General features: G+C 37.9%; 1 protein-coding gene across 3 annotated transcripts in view; it reads right to left on the bottom strand.

The window, feature by feature from the left end:
* The window catches only part of LOC131371026 (ephrin type-B receptor 1-B), a 315,677-nt gene that overhangs the window by 63,658 nt on the left and 227,342 nt on the right, over nucleotides 1-24,677 (bottom strand). For all 3 annotated transcript variants that reach the window (XM_058418733.1, XM_058418732.1, XM_058418731.1), the window contains one exon: nucleotides 22,430-22,554. In XM_058418733.1, coding sequence (XP_058274716.1) covers nucleotides 22,430-22,554 — 125 coding nt within the window. The remainder of the gene's footprint in view (nucleotides 1-22,429; nucleotides 22,555-24,677) is intronic.

Raw genomic sequence — 24,677 nt, forward strand, 5'->3', positions numbered from 1 at the left:
AATTGTGGCTGATAAACAAAATTTTTTTTTTGATAATGAAAGAAAAGAAAGAAATTCAAATTATGCTGTTTTAAACAAAATATCTTGAAGGTGGTGGCCACCGTTCTCTACACGTTCCAACATGTTTGAGGGCAATGTTCCCCGGACGGCTCATCTCGATTAGAGGTGATATCCCGTGGGCGGCACGCTCACCCGATCTAACGCCCTGTGATTTTTTTTATGGGGATACCTCAAGGCAGAGGTTTTTAAACATCGCCCCACAAACCTGCTTCAGCTGAAGAATGTTATTCGGCAGGAAATAGCCCGAATTCCGTTGGACATGTTGGAACGTGTAGAGGGAAACGTCAGAAACCGGTTGCATCGGTGCATACAGAACGGTGACCACCACCTTCAAGATATTTTGTTTAAAACAGCATAATTTGAAATTTGAAATTATGTCCTTTCATTATCAAAAAAAAAAATTCTAACAGCCACAATTTTTCTTTCATTCACCTTCAAAAAAGGGAAGTTTTTGTGCCCCACCCTGTATTATATGTGCAGGTAGGATACACGTAGTAACAATAGAAGTTCAGTTATTCAGTTATGCACTTATTGTCTACTTCTAGAAGACAAAAGGAATGAGCTATAGTAGTTAAATGGATTAATTTATCTGTAGGATAGAGCTGTTATCCATATGTATGTGATTCAGATTTAGTTACATAAAGGGGCTGAAGATGAATGCAGTTGCAGGTAAAGCAGCTTTATTGAGATACACATAAACAAATCCAAGACAAGATGCAAGTTCAGGATCTCAAACCGGTTAAGGTCAGGTGATGAGCAAATAGACTGAATCAGGCTGGGCATAAGTGGGAAGCAATAAACTAGAAACGGCGTCAAACCAGAATAAAAACAAAAAGAGCAGGCTTGGTAAAGTCAGGTGTGTAAAGGCACTATAGTCTATATTTCACAATGAATGAATGAATGAATGTATGAATGAAAGTCAGGTTTTCAATCAGAAGCTCAGTGACTGAGAGCAGAGGGTTTCTGGGGATGCTACATACTAATATGGCTGTTTCTGAATTACATTCTTACATTTTGTGAGAATATCAACATGATTTTTATGAATGGATTTTCCATGAATTGTTATTTTCTACCCATCCCAAGGCATCTAGAGATTGTGCCAGCTCCAGTAGACAGAGGCCAACCCTGCGAGGATCCTGAGGCATCCAGAGATGGACCAGCTCCAGCTGGGTTCTGCTTGTGAGGATTTGGGTATTTGAAGCAATGTTGCCAACCCTATGTGGACTTTGAGGACGACAACATCCTCTTAATACACACACAACATTCTACATATGCTGTATCTGCATCACACAACTGACTGTACATAACTGCAGAAAGGACACTGTTCATATCACACTCTCCGGCGTTTAGAATAATTTATAATCACACTCTCCGGTGTGAGCCAAATGAGCATGGGTTCCCTTTTGAGTCTGGTTCCTCTCAAGGTTTCTTCTTCATACCATCTAAGGGAGTTTTTCCTTGCCACAGTCGCCTCAGGCTTGCTCACTAGGGATGATTTTGTCTAACATCTAGGACTTTTTGCACTTTGTTTTTTGTTTCTTATGTTCTGCAAAGCTGCTTTGAGACAACGTTCATTGAAAAAGTGCTATACAAATAAAATTGAATTGAATTGAATTATACATGGAAAGAATAAATGTAGAATATTTGTAACGGGGTGTGCTGTCCTGTGCGCTGATGAGAAATGAGAAAAGTTATCTCTTGAGCATCATAAGCAAACACAATTTTAATTAAATTACAGCTTTTTTTTTAAAGGATGACTGCTGTTATTGCATTGGATTCATCGCACACTGTCTATTTTTATGTGTTTTTCTTTTTATTACTCTGAACATATTCAGCTCTGTCAATACTGTACTTCAGTCAATTCAACAAATCAATCTCAAACTGAATCAACCGGAAAGACATTTAAGATACCTTTATTAAAACAAATTTCCAATCCCAAGCCAATCCAGTACACTAGCGACAATTTACAGCTATTTGCCAAAACTAAAGTAGACACTTTGTACAAAGGAGGAAATTAAGCTGAAAGAGGAAATACAAACAGAAAAGGGATTTTTTTTTTTTTTTAAATTACTTTTTAGCTTCTTTTTTGGCCCAAGTGTATAACAGAACTGCATCATGGTCTCTTATACATGAATGCATTATTACTCTTCTGTCGTGTCATTGAAAGAAAAAGTATTGAACAAATAAGCAAAAACAACGCTTTTCTGCTTTTTTTTTTCTTGTTATTGCTTCACAGCGCAATAACATTGTGTGAAATAAATGTGTAGGTCCATTTCCCAAGAGGAAAATGCACTTGTACTAAAATGAAAGAAAAAAGGGCAAAATACTCTCCTGGCATAAAAATCTGCTTGCTGCTTTGCGAATAGATCATTCTGTCCTCTGTGACGGGGAAATTAGACTGTTTCTAATAATGGTTCCGTTTTTGGTATGCGACACCCACACACATCTAAAGAATAATTACAGCAAATAATAAGTATGAATTAAAAATGCATGTAAATATGAGAGAGAGAGAGAGAGAGAGAGAGTTGCACCATGGAAAGAAAGTCGGAAATAAGCCCAGGATTTACCAGCAGTAAATTGTAATAGAATCCAATAAAATCACCTTCACCTTGAAAATTTGAGAACTTATATAAAATACATCATAAAATTCTGCATCCTTTTTTATTTAAATTTATAAAAAAAATCTTTTCAGATAATTTATTATCTGCAGTATTCAAACTACAATTATTTTACGTTTGTTTAAAAATAATCTAGGTTAGTGTGGACTTTACAAAAAGGCTTTTATAATAAAATGAGTTCAATACATCTGTGAGCTGAAGACCATCGGCGGTGAGATTAGATTTTTTTCTGTAGTGTGTGTTCTCTACCTACTGAAAGAAAACTGATGTCTCACAAGAGCTTTAAAATTCCCCGGAGTCCTTGTCAAATTCAGTGTTTCTTACAATTTAGACAACTTATGTATGATGGTATTTTGAACTGATGAGGTACCAGCAGAACAGCAGCTCCTACAAAAGTGTGCACTGTTTAGTACTGTAAAAATAAATTATTTAGCTTGGATAGAATAAATGGTAACAATGACAAACAAAACAATGGTACAAATAATAGATGTTAATCATCTGCTTGTCTGTTAGAGGAAAAAATATGTATTTATGTATATTATTATTAAACATATCTTAAACAATAAGATTATTTCAAATTTAGGGAAGGAGTGTCAGTCTTTTGTAACTTTAAGAAAGTTGCTCCAGTATTTTGTGCATTTTTTTTTTTTTGTGCCAAAAATGTTTCATTTTCGGCAGCTTTTTTCTGAATATTTACAATTCAATCTGCTGATTTTTTTTTTTTTTTTTACTCGATTGGAGAAATTGTAAGCATATTATGTTTCTTTAAAATGAAGCTGCTGAAGAGCCCTTTGGCTTAATGTGTGTTGTGATGATGTCATATGACACATTTTGGCCAAAGTCTGAAAAATCTCCCGAGAACTTCGCTTTTTGCTTGATTTTGCGTTAATTCCTGCAAATGCTTTATAGCTGCTATAATATAAGTGATAACAGGAACTTATGATATGTTATAATATGTTAGTATGATGTAACTTAAATAATAAATAAAAATGTATTGGTCAGTTGCTTTCATATAAGTGGAATATAATACGATGGGATGTACTTTTACAGGTAAACTTCAGGTTGGTAACAATATGGTCCTATAACTACAATGCTCTGCCATGTCATGTTTTATTACTTCCACAGGTGTTTAGTGTAGATCCTTATATGACATACCTGACTGCCATATTAAGGTGGAATAGAGGATCAGCTGTAGCCAGACCTTATGAAACACCTGGCAACCAACATCTACAATCTGCCTATGTGTATATTAGGTTAGGACAGTCATATGAATGTAGTATAGATCTCTAATGTCTGTGTGTGTGCGTGTGTGTGTGTGTGTGTGTGAGAGAGAGAGATATATGTTCAGGCAGTAATGTCAGCTCTAGCCAACATTCCCTGTTGTTGCAGTAATGGCTCTGCCTGAGGCTGATGTAGACTGCTATTTGTAATAGTTTAGACGCATCTTTCTGTCTCTCTCGCTCTCTCTCTGTCTTTGCTCTTTCCCTGCCGCTGTCATGCAGTGAAAGCTAATATGACATCTAGAAGATATCAGGTCTCTCAGATAAAGAGAAAGAGACAGACAGATGGACAGACAAATAGACAATTGAGCAAGACACATACAGAGAATACAGAGAACAAGAAATAGTCACACACACAAAGAGAGAGGGAGTGAGAGAGAGGGGCTGAGGGTTAGGATTTCTCATTTCTCCCTCTCCTCCAACAGTGGCATGACGCTTTCTCTGCAAATCTGAATCGACTTCCCTGTGACAGATCGCTCTACTGAGCCAACTTTACTCCACATTACACTTAGTAATGAAAAAGGAATAAAATACAGGAAAAAGCCAGAAAATGAAAAAAGAGAGGCAGAGGAAGTGGTGAGTGCTTGTCAAGACTACCAATGCAAAATGGCAGATTGAAAAATAAGTCTATAAACCTAATTGTCTTGCTGGGTACAGATTCGTCAGCGCACAGAGACAATTTCTTTATAAATAAATAAGTAGTATAATAAACTCTTCCAGCAAGAAAAATAGCAGGAAATTGCCTAATGATAATACAAAAACAAATGTGAATTGTGCATTGTCAAAAATGGTCTTAAATACTATAAATCTTAAGCATGTCGATCAAGCGTAGTGGCATGCATCGCAACATGACCACAAAGTGTTTTGTTTTTTATAATAATTCAAAGCAGAGATAATTAATTTTTGATTAACCGGCTCACGTCTAATCCGAGCACATTGTCCAACCTATCTCGAGCCTGTCGCAATGTCTTGACCTTGGGTGTGTTTCAAACCCACCCTTTGTTCTGCATGAATGAGATGCAGTAAGTGCCCAATGTACAAATGATCCCAGGCCAAAGGAACATTTATCTCTTTACTGCATTCAACAATGTTGCCCTAAATACAGAAGACAAGTGTGTGCCCTAACCTTTCTAGAAAAATCCAGACTGCAGTCTGAACCAAAAGAGTGGTTTATAATTGCTTTTGCACTCAATCAAAATATATCTCCAAATATCTCCAGCACTGGCGTATTAATCTCATCAGTGTGTAAGCATGAATAAAATAATATTTTAAAAAAATGGTATGTTACTATTATATTCTGCTAGGATCTATCTATCTATCTATCTATCTATCTATCTATCTATCCGTCCGTCCGTCCGTCCGTCCGTCCGTCCGTCCGTCTCTATCTTTTTGTCTTTTTCATTGCATGCACTTTAGTTTAAACTTTATCTAGCTCTAGGTACAGAGTGAAAATTAATGCAATAGGCAGTTCCTGCCAGATGTATTTTTTATATGAAATTATGCCTTTAGGGGCAGCACGTTGGCTTAGTGGTCAGCACTCTTGCCTCGCAGCAAGAAGGTCCTGGGTTCGAATCCTGGGGTCAAACAGGCTGAGGCCTTTCTGTGTGGAGTTTGCATGTTCTCCCCGTGCCTGCATGGGGGTACTCCGGTTTCCTCCCACAGTCTAAAGACATGTACATTAGGTTGATTGGTAATTCTAAATTGCCCATAGGAGTGAATGAGTGTGTGTGTGGTTGTTTGTCTATGTGTGGCCCTGTGATAGACTGGCGATCTGTCCAGGGTGTACCCCTGCCTTTCGCCCTATGTGCGCTGGGATAGGCTCCAGCAGACCCCTGTGACCCTAGGAGTCCTAGGAATAAGCAGGTATAGACAATGAATGAATGAATGAATGAATTATGCCTTTAGTCTAAACAAACTAATAAATAAATAAATAAATAAATACTGACACCACTTTCATCAAGCATCTGGGTCCTCTCAAATAGGATATTCATTTGATACAAATTTTCATACTTGTTAGCCAACCAAGGCTCTAATATCATCATCATCATCATTATCATCATCAATAGCCTTGAGCTCCTCATGTAACAGTGATCTTTAGTCTCAGACATGTCCACATAAAAAAGTGGATATTTCCGAAAAAAAACATACTTTAAACGTTTCTTTTTTAAAATACAAATCTTCTCCATATAACAACATTTTTCCAAAATATAATCATCCATGTGAAAATGCGAAACATCACATTGAAAAACACTCCCAGGCTAGCCCACTGTTTTTTTCCTAAACTGTTATTTCAAGGAAAGCATGCATATTGAGATGTAGAAAACGAAAAATGTATAATGACACCAGCATGTACTAATCTGAAAAAATTACAAACACAATGATCTATCTAAAATCACAATTTGCCGTGCAGTTTGCAGTGCCAGAGAGCTGGAAGCAGGAGCATATCATATTCTAGCACCTCTACACGGGGGTCTAATAAAAAACAATATGAAATTAAATTGCAAACACATTATGAAATAAGAAATTACTGAGCGTGAAAGTAACAAGCTGGTCAGCAGCCATTATAACCTGATCACATTCATTCATTCAACACACACAAAAGCTCAATGTGCATGAACAGGTTTGCCAGCGCTTTCAATAAATATATGTTTGTTTTCCTGTTCAGACAAATAATTAGAGTTTTATAATAGTGTTGCACAGATGACATATTTTTGTAGGTCAGCCAGGAAGTGATCATCATTCTGCGCCCCATGACACGATTATTGTAGAAAGTAAAGCTCTGTGACCATCAAAAATTTATGAATCTTATACAGTTTGTCCATCAAGATAATCTTCAGAAATGAACACATCTTTGATAACGCTAAATACTCTCCAGAAGTTAAAATTAAGCTGTAAATGAACTATATCACGGTCACATGACTTCGTCACCAGCACCAAGCTTCCAACCATTTTTTTTAAATTATTATTATTATTATTTTTTTTATAAAAATTTAAAATCCTATCCCCAGAAAAGGACCCACTCTGCTCTTTTTGTGGATGAATCTGGATAAATAATGAACTGGTGTTTGAATAATAAAATTCACATTAAAACTTCATTAGTCATATACACAACCATACACAGTATATCACATGCAGTGAAATACATTTTATGACTGTGTCTGTGTTAAAAATGAAGTATACAATAGAATAGGAATAGAAGAGAAGAAAAATAAACTAGAAATGTAAAATTAAAATAATAATAATAATAATAATAATAATAATAATAATAATAATAATAATAAATGTAATTATCTGTATAGAACAGCATCTGCCTTTTTTAAGACACTTAAAAGCTTAACAAAAATCATGAGTGGGGTATTACTGATGAATTTTCTGTTGTAGAATAAAACATATCTTAAGCTTGTGTTGACGCAAAATGCTGCAAAAAATAGAGCTTGTGATATTTACCCAAAAACCCATAAAAAAAAGTCACTGCTTTTTTAGACGATGGAACCAGCAGTGCAAAAAGGCTAACTCATTTCCAGGTTTTAGGATTCATTATTTCTGCAACGGTCTATTTGGTTGTTTTTGGAAAAAACTTTCCTTCTTAAAACACCCACTGCATATTCCTGTGAACAGGAAACTGAAAACAAAGAATAAAAAAAGAACAGGTTTCTCAAAAATATCTGCATACATGTGGACAGGTCCTGATGATTTATCCAGTGATTTAGTGGGAATTTACTTCAAAACACAGACACACACACATACACACACTCCTCTACACACCTCTTAAAGCCCATGACAGCTTCATAACATCAATAATGCATTATCTGGAGCCAAACACTGGCCTAACTGCCATCAATAAATAACTGCTTTCAGTAGCATGCTGAGCTGTTTTCTGACTGGCCCATGGAATGACCTCATTTGATGGGTTCCACTCAAAGTGCTGTGTAATATGATCACAAACAACATGAAAAATACAAAACAGTGACAAATTAAAGGGAAAATGTTGATTTCACTATAAAGGCCCATTCTGTTCCACTATGGAGGCATTCTGCTGGCACGAGACTGCATGTTTCCTTTACAGGAGAATTCACTGCACACGTTATTCAGAATCATCCCATTTATCTTTTAATAAAACGTTTCTATCCTGACAGTAGCACTTTCTGGCAGGATGACGCCACCCTACATCCTTTATTCTATATCCTCAAGGTTTAATATCTACCTAAATGATGAAAATGACATCAGCCCCAGTAACCAAATCCCAATCCAATTTTAGAAATGTTTGACCATTGAATTAGACAGTGTTTCTCACCACACTCAACAAAACACTAACTGTGGGAAAATGTGTCAGATGAACATTGTTCCTCCTTATAGTACAGCTCAAGAGTCTTATAGAATGTGCAGCACGTTGCATTGAAGCTGATTTCAGCAGCTTGTAGCAACTGAGCATGTTATTACGACACTTTAGGGCTTTTCATGCTGCTCTTAACCCCGGGTTATCATCATTCTAAACCCTGCTTTTAACCCCGGGTAGAGGATAGTTTCTCAGTTGTAATTTAGAAGTCAGGTTTAGCAGTGCTTTTTACCTGGGGTTATAAAAATCATGCTCTGAAGGGCAGCACCACTTTTGCACTCTTAACAAAGCAGAGTTGCAATGTTATGGGTAGATGCTTAGAAACAGACATCTAATCAGAAATTCGAACAGTGTGTGCATTATATCACATGCTTGGTGCAGCTACAGACATTGTATAAACAGTAGATGCTGCATTTGAAGGTAAAATTAAAAAAAAAAATAACATCAACAGAAGCTTGTAGAGGAATGTGGAACGTAACGTGATCTCACAAAAGGTTTATTAAAAACATGGAAGTTGTCCATGTCATTGAAAAGTGGTGTATCCTTTCACTGTTAGTAAATGTCCCGTTATTTATGCCAATTAAACTCTACCAATGATAACTCTTCAGAACAACCCTGTAATTTACAATGACACTACTACACAAATAAGTCTCTATACGCTTAAAAGGAATTGTTTTCCAAAAAAAGAACAAAAAAATCATATAATTGGCTCCTCTGTGTTTTCTTTTTTTTTGTCTTTGTTTGTTGCCTTTGTGGGTCTCAGGAGGCTTAAAACAGCAAAGGAGGATTTACATGGTGACATTTTCTCTCACTGATGTGAAAGCACGAGACAAGCTGTTATTTAAAGCAGCCATGCACTGTATTTATCCAGACATGGTTGCTGACACTGCAAATATGCAAATAAGAACACTAACACAGGGTTTAAGAATATACAGTGTGAAACGTCAGATTATGAATAGCCAGAATTAATTGTGAACCCTGTTTAAAGTACGAGCAGTGTGAAATGTGAAATGAGATAACCCAGGATTCCGTTTACCTGGGGTTTACAATGAGGGTTAACTATTTCAGGTGTGGAAATGTTTAATTTGTCTGTATATTTCCAACATCTTTATATAGACAATCATATCTGTTTAGGAGCTGCATATGTGTTGGTAATAGATGACCATAGCACTGTAGATTTTGGATGCTTTGGATGTGGGTTTCAATATGGATTCCACTCATTAGAAAATGATTAAGCTCATGGGAGGAGTTGAGTGTGTTAGAGCAGAAAAAAACACTAAAATGGAGTTGGCAATTCATGATAATAACAATAACACAGCATTTCATTTCATCAATTTTCCTTTTTTCATCAATTTTCAAATTTCCTTTTTTTTTTTGAGGGTAGAGTTTAGATAAAAGACAAATCAACATGAGAAGCAAGAAAATAAGCATTATGAAAGAACAGTGAGAGAGAGAGAAAGAGGGAGAGAGAGAGTGTGAAAGATGACATTGGATCTCAGAATGACATATGGTCCCAAAATGAGCCAAAGCCATTTTCATTACAGAGTATGCCCACTGTCCATGGAACCTGCTGGGTTCAGTAATGGCTGAACTCAGTGGTAATCAGGAAGATTGGACCATATGGGACATGACGCAGTTGATGTAGAGAGAGCTTAGCACTGGTTTTAAAGCTTTGTATAAAAAAGAATAATACCTCGAAGGCATAACAATTCAACTAATGCTTCATAGAGCAGTTGCACAATAGGCAGATGAACTTTTACTAAATAAAACAAAAATGTCATTTGGAGAAGGATGTGTTATCATAGCAGGGTGGCGGCAGTATGAGACACATATCCCACTGTTTCCTACAGCGTCCCTGGCAGCACTCTGTCTTATGGAGATACCTCAAGCTAAGTGTGCCCCTCTCCTGCTGTCAGTCAAATAGGGATTAGCAAAACAACTCACTTCATGGGAGGGCCGATGGCGGCTGGCGAATAGCACACTGAGCCAGGATGGACAGACAGGGGGTCTCAGTGTGCAATCTGGGAGCAGTGGGAAGGTGCACGCATGGGGCTGGCATCATCTCCACAATAGTATAGAAGTTCCAATTGCGTTTCATTCATGCTTAAGAGAGCAAAATGCTGAACAGCACACACTCTCAGAGATATACACATGGCAAGGCTGGCTCTGGCTTCACTCCCTAGTGAGGCGTACGTGTGCCACTTCCCTCCACCTTTCATGCCAGCCCTATGCAGCATGGCATGACCACCTGGTCAAACAGAGGGCCAGGACTTGAATCAACACACCAAACTCACCAATTTAGAAGAGCAATTGCAGGAGAACAGCAAACTCATCAAATGCTTACAACCTCAGCTCTATCTTCCTCAAGTCTTTGGTTTCAAAGATAGTAGCAATCAAATCAACATCCATAAGGTTTGCTTAGCCACTTATTAAGGATCTGTAATAAAACAGGGATAGATTCATATCTACATATCTACAAAACATTTCATATCCCCCTAGGGGTGTCCATATCCTTTAAAGGAGCTTTTATCTTTCTGAGGCAGTATGATGAACATCTTCATATGTGAAAATAAAATTTAAGATTAACTCAATGCAATTTAAACCTGCTTTAATATTTTACACTACAGTCTGCTAACAATTTGATTTTATTCAACATGTCATTGGTATTTTGCTTAGCCTGGACTGCTCATTAGGAATTTAAATCTTTATTCATATCTATCCATTCATCTATTCATCCATCCATCCATCTATACTCTACATCACTTATCCTTCTATCTTATGATGATGATGATAATGATTCATTTTAATGTCAATGAGTGCTTTGAATTACTATCCATCCATCTATCCATCCATCCATCCATCCCCTGTACCTTGTATCATACACAGTGTCACAGGTAGCCTGGAGTACATCCCAGGGGACTCGAGGCACCTTGTATGGGGTGTCAACCCATCGCAGAGCACAGTCACAAACACTCACATATACACACATACTCCAGACAGTTTAGAGATGACAATGAGCCTCCAGCACATGTTTTTGGTCTGGGAGAGGAAACCGGAACACTGAGCACAGGGAGAAAGATGCACACACTGCACACACAGAGTGGAGGCAGGAATAGAACCCCTATGCTTAAAGCAAGCATGCTAACCATGCAAGCCACTGTGGCCCTAGGAATACTATTACTACCACTGCTGCTGCTACCTACCTACTACTACTACTACTACTACTAATAATAATAATAATAATAATCATCATCATCATCACAACCATAACAATAACAAGTATTATTATTATTATTATTAGTAGTAGTAGTAGTAGTAGTGGTAGTAGTAGGAGGTATTTCAATGAAAGATGCCATTTTAGGTTCTTTACTCTTTTTTTTCTGAAGTCCTGCAATCTTGCCACCTCCATTTTGAAGTGCTCTTCTGAGAGTACTATAGATTCCAGGGACTGTGACAGTGAATTTTTTATGAACGCACACAGACCATGACTAAATGTGCCTGACTCTCAGCAAAAGCATTATTTCAGGAACAGTTTCATTAGAGCTCTTGTAAGAAAGGCGGAGATAAAGGTAGACCTCTCACTTCCTGTCACGTCAGCATGGAAGAGATAAGCCCTGTATGATAATTTAATTTAGTAAATGGATCACTACAGATGGGGGAGTGACAGTGCTGCATTTAAATGTAGATTCTCGCTTGAATATCTTTTGATCTTCTTAGGTGTGGGGTATGGGTCATCTCTCTTACACACACACACACACACACACACACATGAGCACACATGCTTTCTTCAAAGCACCATTTCACCTAATGCAGAACTGCAGAGTAGCATAATTTGTGTGTGTGTGTGTTTGAATGTGTTTAGCTCTTCAGGAGCTAGTGTGATTATCCAGTCCAGATTATTACAGTCACTAATGTATTTTTATTGCTAACAAATTGAGACGCAACAGAGACGAAAAAACAACCATTAAAAAGAAGGGAATCAAGAAATAATTTATGACAAATAAAGTCAAAGGGTGGGATGACTACAAGACAATCAAAGGTGTGCAATCAAAGGTGTGTACTCTATAATGACTCATTATAGTGTGTGTGTGTGTATTTAGATAGATAGATAGATAGATAGATAGATACACTATATTGCCAAAAGTATTCGCTCACCTGCCTTGATTCGCATATGAACTTAAGTGACATCCCATTCCTAATCCATAGGGTTCAATATGACGTCGGTCCACCCTTTGCAGCTATAACAGCCTCAGCTCTTCTGGGAAGGCTGTTCACAAGGTTTAGGAGTGTGTTTATGGGAATTTTTGACCATTCTTCCAGAAGCGCATTTGTGAGGTCACACACTGATGTTGGACGAGAAGGCCTGGCTCTCAGTCTCCGCTCTAATTCATCCCAAAGGTGTTCTATCGGGTTGAGGTCAGGACTCTGAGCAGGCCAGTCAAGTTCCTCCACACCAGACTCTGTCATCCATGTCTTTATGGACCTTGATTTGTGCACTGGTGCACAGTCATGTTGGAAGAGGAAGGGGCCAGCTCCAAACTCTTCCCACAAAGTTGGGAGCATGGAATTGTCCAAAATGTCTTGGTATGCTGAAGCATTCAGAGTTCCTTTCACTGGAACTAAGGGGCCAAGCCCAGCTCCTGAAAAACAACCCCACACCATAATCCCCCCTCCACCAAACTTTACACTTGGCACAATGCAGTCAGACAAGTACCGTTCTCCTGGCAACCGCCAAACCCAGACTCGTCCATCAGATTGCCAGATGGAGAAGCGCGATTCGTCACTCCAGAGAACGCGTCTCCACTGCTCTAGAGTCCAGTGGCGGCGTGCTTTACACCACTGCATCCGACGCTTTGCATTGCACTTGGTGATGTATGGCTTGGATGCAGCTGCTCGGCCATGGAAACCCATTCCATGAAGCTCTCTGCGCACTGTTCTTGAGCTAATCTGAAGGCCACATGAAGTTTGGAGGTCTGTAGCGATTGACTCTGCAGAAAGTTGGCGACCTCTTCGCACTATGCGCCTCAGCATCCGCTGACCCCGCTCCGTCAGTTTACGTGGCCTACCACTTCGTGGCTGAGTTGCTGTCGTTCCCAAACACTTCCGCATTCTTATAATACAGCTGACAGTTGACTGTGGAATATTTAGGAGCGAGGAAATTTCACGACTGGATTTGTTGCACAGGTGGCATCCTATCGCAGTTCCACGCTGGAATTCACTGAGCTCCTGAGAGTGACCCATTCTTTCACAAATGTTTGTAAAAACAGTCTGCATGCCTAGGTGCTTGATTTTATACACCTGTGGCCATGGAAGTGATTGGAACACCTGATTCTGATTATTTGGATGGGTGAGCGAATACTTTTGGCAATATAGTGTAGTTGTATATACAGCACAAAAAATATACATATTATGAGAGATCCATGACTACTGAACAGTTTTGCACTCGTGTTCCTATCAGTGAACAGTTATAACTTACAACAACAAAACAGATTTCATTTGAAAACAAATAAAATGTAATTGAACTAAGCTTTTTTACTTAGATTTTTAATAGGTCATAATACTTTAAATAAAACAGTAACACCTGGTACAACAAGCACAATTTCCTGTTTGCATGAAGCATTTTAGGTCCATATTATAAGACCTCTCTGTGCACGCTGCCCTCTTCATGGGTCAGTGAGTTCTGCAAAGTAGTTTCATGTATTTTGCCAAGCTCTTTCTTGTACTCGGCCTCTTTCCTTTTCCCTCTTATTCACCTCTGATTAATACAACAACTTTCCTTATTGACCTGACCTAGCCCATGGAGAACTCTACTCAGACCAACAGAAGGTGGAATATCATGTTCAGTATGAGCTGCTGTGTTTCTACACTCATAACTGCTTACTGCACAATTAGGGAGAATCACAGATTGCATGGCGCTCCACAGAAGTGATTTGCAGGTAATAAATTCAGTGGAGCATAAACATCAGTACTGTGATGAGTAATGAGCTGTGTAAGAGAGGATGGACCTGTAATCATACACACGTAGTACAGTAAATGAACGGTGGTGTAGGTTCACTGTACTTGTATGGATATTGTATTTATGTAGAAAGAGTTAAATGCTTTTGTTGAGTTTAGGTTGCACTGGAACTCAAATGTGAACACAACCCATACTCGGGCCTGCACTGTCAGGAAGTAAAGGAAGTTTCCAGAAACCACATCTAACATGAGTGGCAGGGGAATGTTGTGGGACACAGAAGAAAAAGGTGCCTTACTGCACCAAATAGCACCAAAATAAAAAAATAAATAAATTAGTAAAAAATATATTGAGTTGCGTTTCGTTTCCCAGGTATGTTTATGATGATGTAAGATGAACTCAAATGCACCAGGGTTTGATGAAGTCTGAAATTAGACCAACATAAACATGCCCAGTGTAAAAACTATCTAAGAGTGGTTTTGTTAAGCTGTGGGAGACATTTTGTTGGCATGGGTTGTGCCGACCTGTCTCATTAGAGGGAATTCGCTGCGAATTGAAATACAAATTTATTCTGACTGATCAGCTCAAAACCAGCCATATGCTATGGCATTCTTATTCAGCACATCTCAACCTAATTGAACACCAATAATAGATTCTAGAGATGTGTTAGACAGAGTTCTCCACCACCATCATCTAAATAGCAACTAAAGAAAATTTTTTACAGTTCCACAGTAAAATCTATACTGTTAACTGTAGTTTTAGGCTAAATAACTATAAATATTATAGTAAATTACTATAATATTATTATATAATATTTAAATATAATATGCATTGAATCATAGAAAATTTTATTCATTTATTTTTATTAATACTTTTTATGGCTTGATCGACTATAAATAATAGGAGAAAGTTACTGTAATTGTAAAAAAGAGGCAAAACTTGACATCTCTTCTCTGGGTTTTGACTGGTCATAAATCAAGGACCTTGCACATGTACATGCTGATTCCTTCTGCTCTGCATTTGGAAGAAATCACCTTTTGAAGTGTTTCTCTGCTTTTACTTTGGTCTGTCTCCACCTCAGCATTAGTCTGTGTCTCCGCCTCTGTGTCAGAATATGTTGCTGCCTTTCTGATCAACCCGCCATGGAGCATCCTAAGGAATAAGTAAATCACTAATATTAAGAGTGCAAAGGTTTAACATGAAAAGCACAGCTGCACCTTAATTTTGCAGGATTTGTCTGCACTCAGCTTCAGTTAGCTAGTTAACATGAGCTTATTACTGTATGTTCCCTCAACCTTGTGTCACTATGGTACCTCAGATAAGTTTTCATTTATCTATTCTAAAATAATGAGCATTTTTGATAGATAAAAAATAAATAAATTAATTAATTAATTAATAAACAGCAATAATATAGTTATGTTTTCGGTTTCATGCCTATATATGTGTATTTTTTTTTATTTTTTTTTTACATTTCATAAGTAAGAGCAAAGTAGGAAGGTTGAATTAGCAGAGACACGTGTATAAAATATTGCACTCCACACAACATAATGGGAAACATATCAGAGTTCAAAAGAGGACAAATTGTTGGTGCATGTCTTGCTGGCGCATCTGTGACCGGGACAGCAAGTCTTTGGTGTATTAAAAGCTATGGTATCCAGGGTAACATTGGGATACCACAATGAAGGATGAACTACATCCAACAGAAGTAATTGTTGACGCAAGAGGAAGCTGTCTGAAAGGGATGTCTGGTACAAAGCCAGACTGTATCCTAACAACATAAAACTACAGCTGCCCAGCTCACTGCAGAATTTAATGCGCACCCCGACTCTTCTGATTCCACCAAAAACCTGTTCATTAGGACCTCCAGAGGGTATTCATGGCCAGGCTGCTATAGTCAAACCTTTGGTTACTAGTGCTAATTTCAAACATTGGTTTTAATGTTGCCAACAGCAGAAATCTTACGTTTTGGACAATGTGAAACATGAATCATTCTCTGATGAGTCCACTTTCATTGTCGTTCCCACATTTGGGAGAGTTAGTGTGTGGAGAATCCCCAAAGAAGCTTACCACCTGGACTCTTGCAACATTAAGCATTCCCTAGGCCCACTGCTTATGGTAGGACAATAATGCACCAATACACACAGCAAGGCCCTACACCATACAAATAAATTATATTATTACTAAACCAGGTGCTTCATTTTCATTGTTCAGTTTCATATGTAAAGGGACAAGTGAAACCGAAGCACCTAACTTTGTGTGTGTGTGTATTGTTTAGATTTTTTTATTAATATACTTAAGCCACTAATTACAGTAATTAGTAAATAGCTGTTAGTAGTAGCTTATTGCTGTAGTTTACTGTAAGGAGGTTTAGACTGTTAAAATCTAAGCGGTAATTTGTGCAGTGAAGCTTTTCTGGTGGCTCATCGTGTTGAAATGCTTTTTAAGACTTGTTGATTTTGGCACAATTTTCAACTGTTTAATATATCTGAATAATAAGTGAAATGTTTAAATAGCAACAGTATTAAATAACATGTTATTTGTGATTTGAATCCATTTATTACTTCATCACAAGTCCTTGAAGATGAGCTGATACTATAGAAATTAATGATGTATGTCGTTACATCTTTGCTGTTACATCTGTATATTCTCACTGTAATATTCTGTGTACCCTTTCTCCTGCACATGTATCCGTGTGATTATACTTGATGTAAAACACATTCTGATATTAGAATTAAGATCATAAATATTACTATAGGCACAATGGTAAGCAAACTGGAAGCAGCTGAAAGCAAACAGTTCAACATATATCTTTCTATGCTACAGCATTACATTTTTCCTTCACTTGAACTAAAGGGTCCAAACTTGTTCCAGCACAATGTGACGTCTCTAAAGACATGGTAGGCCAAAGGTGATGTAGAAGAAATCGTGCGGCCCAAGCCCTGACCTCAACCCCACTGAACATCTATACAATGAATTGGAACAGTGACTGTTAGCCAGACCTCCTTACCCGACATCAGTAACTGACCTCACTAATGCTCTTGTGGCTGAATGAGCAAATCTCCACAGCCACACTTCAAAATCTAGTGGAACTAGAAAATCCTTCTCAGAGTGAGAGGTTATTAGAACAGCAAAGGGGGGACCAATGCCCTGTTAATGCCCATGATTTTGAAATTGAGACATATAGGTGTGATGGTCAGGTTTCCTGATACTTGCCATCTAGTGTATAAAAATTTTGTTAGAATTATAGCCCTACTGCCCAAGTGTCAGAGCTGCTGTTATGGAAAATTACTCAACACTTTCTGACCAGGCAGAAATCTTAATTCAAATGCATTATTATCAATATAATGAATATGACGTTAATATTTGGTAGATACCTTTATCCAGAACAACTTATATTTATCTCCTTTATTCAACTGAGCAGTCTTGAGCCTTTCTCAAACACCAAGCAATGGCAGCTTGGTACACCTGGGATTGGAACTTCCAACCTTCCAACCAGTAGAACAACATCTTAACACTGAGCTATCACTACTTTCCATGGCATTAGTAACATGGTATTTAATTACAATTCTAATAATAAAAAAGGGAAACTTATATGTATTGAAAAATCGATATTATAAATTTATCCACAACCGTTTTATTTATTTTTTTATTTTTTAATATGCAACCAAAACAATTAGTATAACTTCTGCATGTCAGGGATTTTACTCCCATCCCAAGTACTGTGTGCAGAAGAACTTAGCTTACATAAAAAAGCCTGTAGTGCTTCTGTGTTTATCATGTGTTTGTTTTTGTTTTGTTAACATTGCCACATGTGTCCTGTCATTGGTTGTCTCCCTCATGTGTCCTGATTACTTGCACTTGTTTTCAGTTTGCCTTATAATTATTTTTGATAGTTTAACCCCCTTGTGTCTTTGTCCTGTGTGAAGTAATGCTCAGCGTTTACCCGTCTGTCACTGCAGAGCCTTTGTTCTGTGTTCTGATTTTTGAGGTTTTTCTGTTCATTATTCCGAGTCACGTTTTGGGTTTATCTGCCTGCCTCTCGTTAATAAACTTCATTTTGCATCCATCCTCAACATGCCATACATGACTTTCAATTAACAGCCATGTCATCCTCTTAAGCTAACTAGGTTTTATGTCCTTTATTTCTAAAATTAATCACCAATTTAACAATGCTAAACATACTCCTACTACTAACAATATAAGGTAAAATATAGAAGAAACATTCAACAGCAGAACATAAATGAACAAAGAGATTTGGAGTTAAACAGGTCATGGGTAACAGCCCTCATTAACACCCGAGCGTTTGAATGCGCCCCCCCCCCCCCCCCCCCAGTGTGCCTCTAAACCTATAAGTCATTTTTAAACAAGGCAATATGCATTGCTTTTTTTCCTCTTGAGAGTGAATTTGCTTGTTAATCAGCTTTCATGCTGAACGCTGTAATCAAGGACATAATTAAAAAAGAAAAAAAAAAGGAAAGTAAACAAAACAACAATGATTCTAAGATAAGAGCAGAGAGGAATGTAAACAAGGCCATGATTGATATCTGGGTAGTAATTTCTGAAGTGTAAAAATGGTTATAACAAAACATAATAAACCTCGAGCATTCATTTCTACAGCTTCCCCACTATGCACACTCACACATACACACACACACACATACACACACACACATACACACACGGCTGGAGCAATATCAAACTGCTCATACACTTGAGTAGCCTTGAAAAATGGCTGCTGTTGGAATACTAGATGGATGTTAGGGCACAGCTAAAATTACAGATTTTAATCAAATACGCATTCTACAACAAAACTTCAGCAACCGAACACTTAAATATATTTCGGCCTAATGTATGCAGCAAAACTTTAAAATGCATCGTTGTGACCTGTTTTTTTGTTTTTTATTTGTCTTTTAAAGCGATGCAGTACGAAGGTCATGATATCTTTGATGTGAAAATTACATTCATTCGTTTTAAGTTACTGCTTCAGGGTCATGATGGAGTTGCAACTTAACCGAGGCTCAGGATTGAACCGAGAGCCCTGGAGCTGTGAGATACCATAACAAATGTCACGCTTTCAAAATGTCCGCAATGCTCCCGTGCCACACATCATCAAAACGGAGACGATTGTGTATGCACTCTGTACACACAACAGAGGGCAAAGTGTTTAAAATGTTTAAATGACCTAATAACGAGAAATTTAGTCAACAGAACAGAACTGATGGAATTAATCAGAGATCATTTCCTCACCGATGTAAGAGCAAACAGAGATCAGTGGAGTGAAGAGACAATGATGAGGCTTGTGTTTAAATGCCGCAAGTGACTTTTACCTTGGTGATGAGACAGAGACTGATGTGGATGATGTTATGAATCAAAATGAGGACTCATTTCCCATTGTGAACGTATAATTAAAAAAAAAAAAGACATATCATATTTCTTTCAAGTGCATTAGGTGAAAAATAAAGAATAAGGAGATAAATGCATTATCATTTTAAATATATAATCTTTTTTCTCTTTTGCAGTGAGCAGATTTTAAAACACTTTACCTATACTATGTGAAATACATACAAAAGTAAAACATGATTCAGTTTTTAAAGTTTTATGCAATTAAAATTAAATATGGATGTATACAAACAGAAGGTGTACTCAGGTGAAAGTAAAAAAAAATAAATAAATAATGCTACTTTTTAATGTACTCAGTTACATTTAATGATGAATTTTAAGTTACTGTCATGTTTTTATGAGAAAGTTACTTATCATTGTCTAAAATTGTTCATTGTTCAGTGTCTTCACTTACTCAATTGCTTAGCCATTTACATTAGCTACTCAATTTGATGCTAGACTAGCCTGGTGTTAGCAAAGACAACAGGCTAACATACCCAACTTATGTTAAGAATGTATTCATGCTTCTTCAAATTAGATGCAGTTCTTGTAATTTAGGGAGGCAAAGCAGACACCTCATTTTAAACACATCCCTGCTTACTCCAATATATTGAAACATTTTTCTGAGGCACACTCATCCTCAAGTTCAACACTGCAGACTGGTGACCTGTTCCTATTCAAACACAAACTATATTGTGTAGAAGGAGAAGGTCATGGCTGGTGACAAGCTGGCACAAAACATGGTTTTTGTACATTAGTGAACTTGATTCTCATATCCTAACTTTTGGGGGTTGTGGTCAGGGACCAGGGTTGGGGTTTGGTGGCACTGAGGTTTGAATCCTGCTTTTCCAATCAGCAACCCAGTGCCTTAACCACTTAAGCTACCACTACCTCTAAATGGAGGCTTTTTATATATTACACACTGATTGGTTGGATGAATAGCAACAGAAGCTTGTAGTTTTCCATTTGGAATTAGTGAATTCTTTGGTAAAGTCATATAATAAATGGAATAATGTCAAAAATGCTGGACATTATTGCATTATCATAAACCACTCCAAAGGGACTCATTATCATTATGCTATACAAGTCTTCACACAGCGATTAAAAATGCACTGTAAATGAACAAATTATTGCCCGAAAGTCTTTGATATCACTCATTTCCCTCAATGTCCTACAGAAGCAGCCGTTCAGTGATATTTGCTCATCTGTATTTGTTTGAGAAGTGCTCGTCTATTTGCCAAAAGGACCCACAGAACACAAATAAGGAGATGATTACTCTTCATGCATATTTATGGGTAAATAAGTGCTTCCACTCGTGGCGTTTGCATTGCGTTAATCCATTGTCGAGAGGGATCTTCATCCCACGCTTTCTGATTAAACTCATTTTCATATCCGGACTCATTTTTGGATGCCGCATAATCATCAGACAATAACGGCTCTGTGCAAAATTGGATGAGTGTGATTGCCTTCAGTGGGATGAAACGATCAGGCAAGGAGTTTTAATATTCATTCATGTTATGCGTCACACTAGTGTAAATCTAAAATGTGGATAGTTAATAGATGTTGTTTATGGGTTATATATAGTATATGGCTTTTTTAATTGTTTAAAGATTGTTTGTTGATTTCTCTATATTGTTAACTGCCTACATGCTTGTATACAACTGTGTGTATGCATGTATTTCCTAAACTGCAGTCAAACAAGTTATTCTACCTGGACTGTCAGGAAGTTTCCCACAAGGACCCAAATCTTAGGTATGGTCTCAAATCTCCTCCATCTCTCTCACAGCAAACTGTACAGTCAGTATTATAGATTTAACAAGTAAATATGTTTGTATGTTATACATCTAAAGTGAATACTTGTATATATAACACAGCTCATTTAAAGGTAAGAAGTAATACTTGGTTGGCTTCTGATGTGAGCAGCCATCTTGATTTGATGTCACTTCCTGGAGGAAGCTGTTGTTGAAAAGTTTCAGGTTTGTGGTTGGTGGGGGTGATTGCAGGGGTCTCTTTGGAGGTGTCTCATTTTTAACAACTTAGTACTATGTACAGTATTTACACTAACTGCAAATTTATTTGAATCTGTAAAACACTAGAATAGCCAAGTGTGACTCAGACAGTTAACACACACACATAACAGTGAATATAAAACAACATTAGTAGATAGTATAAACCCTGCGCCCTACAGTCCGAGGAAAGTGGGTGGAAAAGTCAGCCTGCTGGTAATTTCTGCCACTAAATTTGATTCAAATCAATCAATTAGTCATATACCATTAGGAAAATATTAAAGTAATTTGAACAGGTATCACCTAACTGACATCTAATGATGACTTATCTGTGCCAAAAAGATAACGAGAATATGTCTACAACATCCAGCCAAGGCCATGATCTCATGTCTCATTTCACGCTTGTTTTATGATTAAGAACATAGGACTCTTAATCTGAAGTATCAGATGTCCATTTAGAAAAATGCAGATGGAACAAAGAACAATACTCTCTCTCTTTCTCTTTCTCTCTCTCTCTCTCTCTCTCTCTCTCTCACACACACACACACACACACACACAAACACACACATTTCTCAGATGTCTTACACAACAACAAGCCAAAGCAAAAGCACTTTTCATCACTTTCCAAGCAGCAAAATAATTGAACTAAGACTCTATCCAACATGTTTCAATTTAATTTAATGCAATCGATCCAAACCTCTGAGAAAATATTACTGCAGCGTGAAGAGCCTGATAAAATGTGATGTGCAGAACATGAAGACACACTCATAAACACACACACACACAGATCTCCTACCTTCTCATAATAACGCAGCTCATAGTCCAGTATGATGCCATTGGGTTGTTCTGGCTGTGGCCATGACAGCGTGATGCTCCTCATGGTGGAGCTGACCTGGTGCATTATTGGAACCATGGATGGGGCTGAGAGAGAGAGAGAGAGAGAGAGAGACTCGGGTAAGTAAGAGAAAGTCATTCCAAACAACCCACTTCTGCTGTGTTTACTCAGCTGCTCAATTGATCTGACCTCTTCAGAAAGACAACAGAGATCAGAGATCATACACATACACACACACACACACAGTAGAGAAATATTAATGTGTTTTTTAACAACAAAATGCCTTATTCTTCAGCATCAGCATGTACTGTGGATATACAAAGTATACACACCACTGATTAATGAAGGAAATTAAACCAAGATACTGTACATCATATTTGAACTACTTCCAACCTAAGGGTGAAATTGCAAGATAAAAAGATTAAGTGAAAAACAATCAGAAAATAAATCAATAAATAAATAAGTGTAAAAAAGTCCCTAAGATATAATCCCTAAGGTATAATAATAATTATAATAGTCTCTGTGAGCCAGGCCTTCTCATTCAACATCAGTTCCTGACCTCACATGACCTAGAGGAACGGTCAAAAATTCCCATAAACACACTCCTAAACATTGTGGAAAGCCTTCCCAGAAGAATTGAAGCTGTGAAAGCTGCAAAGGGCGGGCCAACTCCATATTACATTTATCGGGATGTAAAGGCAGATGTCCCAGTTTTGGCATGGCTCGCAGTCTCCAGAATTCAATGATTTGGAGGGGTGTCCCAAAACTTTTCGCAATATAGTGTATACTGTATATACCAATCAGCCATAACACTATGAGCACTGACAGGTGAAGTGAATAACATCGATTATCTCCTCATAATGGCACCAGCATGGCTCAGCATAGCAGCTGACCAGTCAAGGTTCCCATGCTAACCACTGTGCACTACCTAAAGCACCAACAATGGGCATGTGAGCATTAGAACTGGACCAAGGAGCAGTGGAAGATGGTGGCCTGGTCTGATGAAACACGTTTTCTTTTACATCACATGGATTGTTGTAATGTTGCAGACCATGTACAGCCTTTCATGGAAATGGTATTCCCTGATATTGGTGGCCTCTTTGAGCAGGATAATGCGCCGTGCCACAAAGCAAAATGGTTCAAGTTTGAGGTGTTGACTTGGCCATCATGTTCCCCACATCTCAATCCAATCGAGCATCTGTGGGATGAGCTGGACAAACAAGACTGATCCATGGAGGCCCTACCTCGCAACTTACAGGACTTAAAGGATCTGCTGCTAACATCTTGGTGCCAGATACCATAGCACACCTTTAGGGATCTAGTGGAGTCCATGCCTCATTGGGTCAGTGCTGTTTTGGCATATATGGCCCACTAGAGGTGATTTTACATTGTGGCTGTGTGTGTGTGTGTGTGTGTAATTCAGCTAGACACTATTTCTGTGTGTGCACTCACATACTGTAAGCACCTATGGCCGTATTTGTGCACACGAGGCTAATTTAATGTTAAAGTCAATTGCTTTCCACACCATGACACTCACTCCCACATATACATGCACAGGCATTTGTTTTACTTTCTACCTCAGTAACCAAAACCTTGAAACAGAAAAAATGAAAACAGAAATTGAGCAGTGGCAGTGATTTGAAGCTGTTTGTATAATACAATGGCCTTTAGAAATGGAGTTCATTTCCCATTGATAGTTTTCCTGCTCCCAACAGCATTTGTTTTATCTTCTGTCTTTACACACACACAAAGAAACATACAGCTGTTACAGTTCCACAATTTTCTGTAATTCCCTTTCCTAATAAGTGAGATAATTAATATACACTGCCTGCTCACTGGAACACTACTAATGCTGTTTAGAACCCCACTTTGCTCTCAGAACAGCTTCAGTTAATCTTGGGATGGATTCTTGAAGTTGTAGCAATCCACAGATATATCAAGTTCATGCTGAGACTCTTCATAAGCTGCTCTGTTATATTCAGGTCTCGTTTATTGAAGCCACTGAAGCGCACTTTTATAGTCATGGAATCAGTTTAAGATGACTTGCACTTTGTTATGTTGCATTATCATGCTAGAAGCAGCAATACGATGGGTGAATTGTGGCCATTATGGGATGCGTGTGGTTAGTAACAATATTCAGACACCCAGTGTTTACCAGGAAAGCCACCCATTACACCACCACCAGTCTGAAATGTTGACAGAAGGTACT

The sequence above is a fragment of the Hemibagrus wyckioides genome, linkage group LG20 (genome assembly GCF_019097595.1).
Source record: "Hemibagrus wyckioides isolate EC202008001 linkage group LG20, SWU_Hwy_1.0, whole genome shotgun sequence".
NCBI classification, from domain to species: domain Eukaryota; kingdom Metazoa; phylum Chordata; class Actinopteri; order Siluriformes; family Bagridae; genus Hemibagrus; species Hemibagrus wyckioides.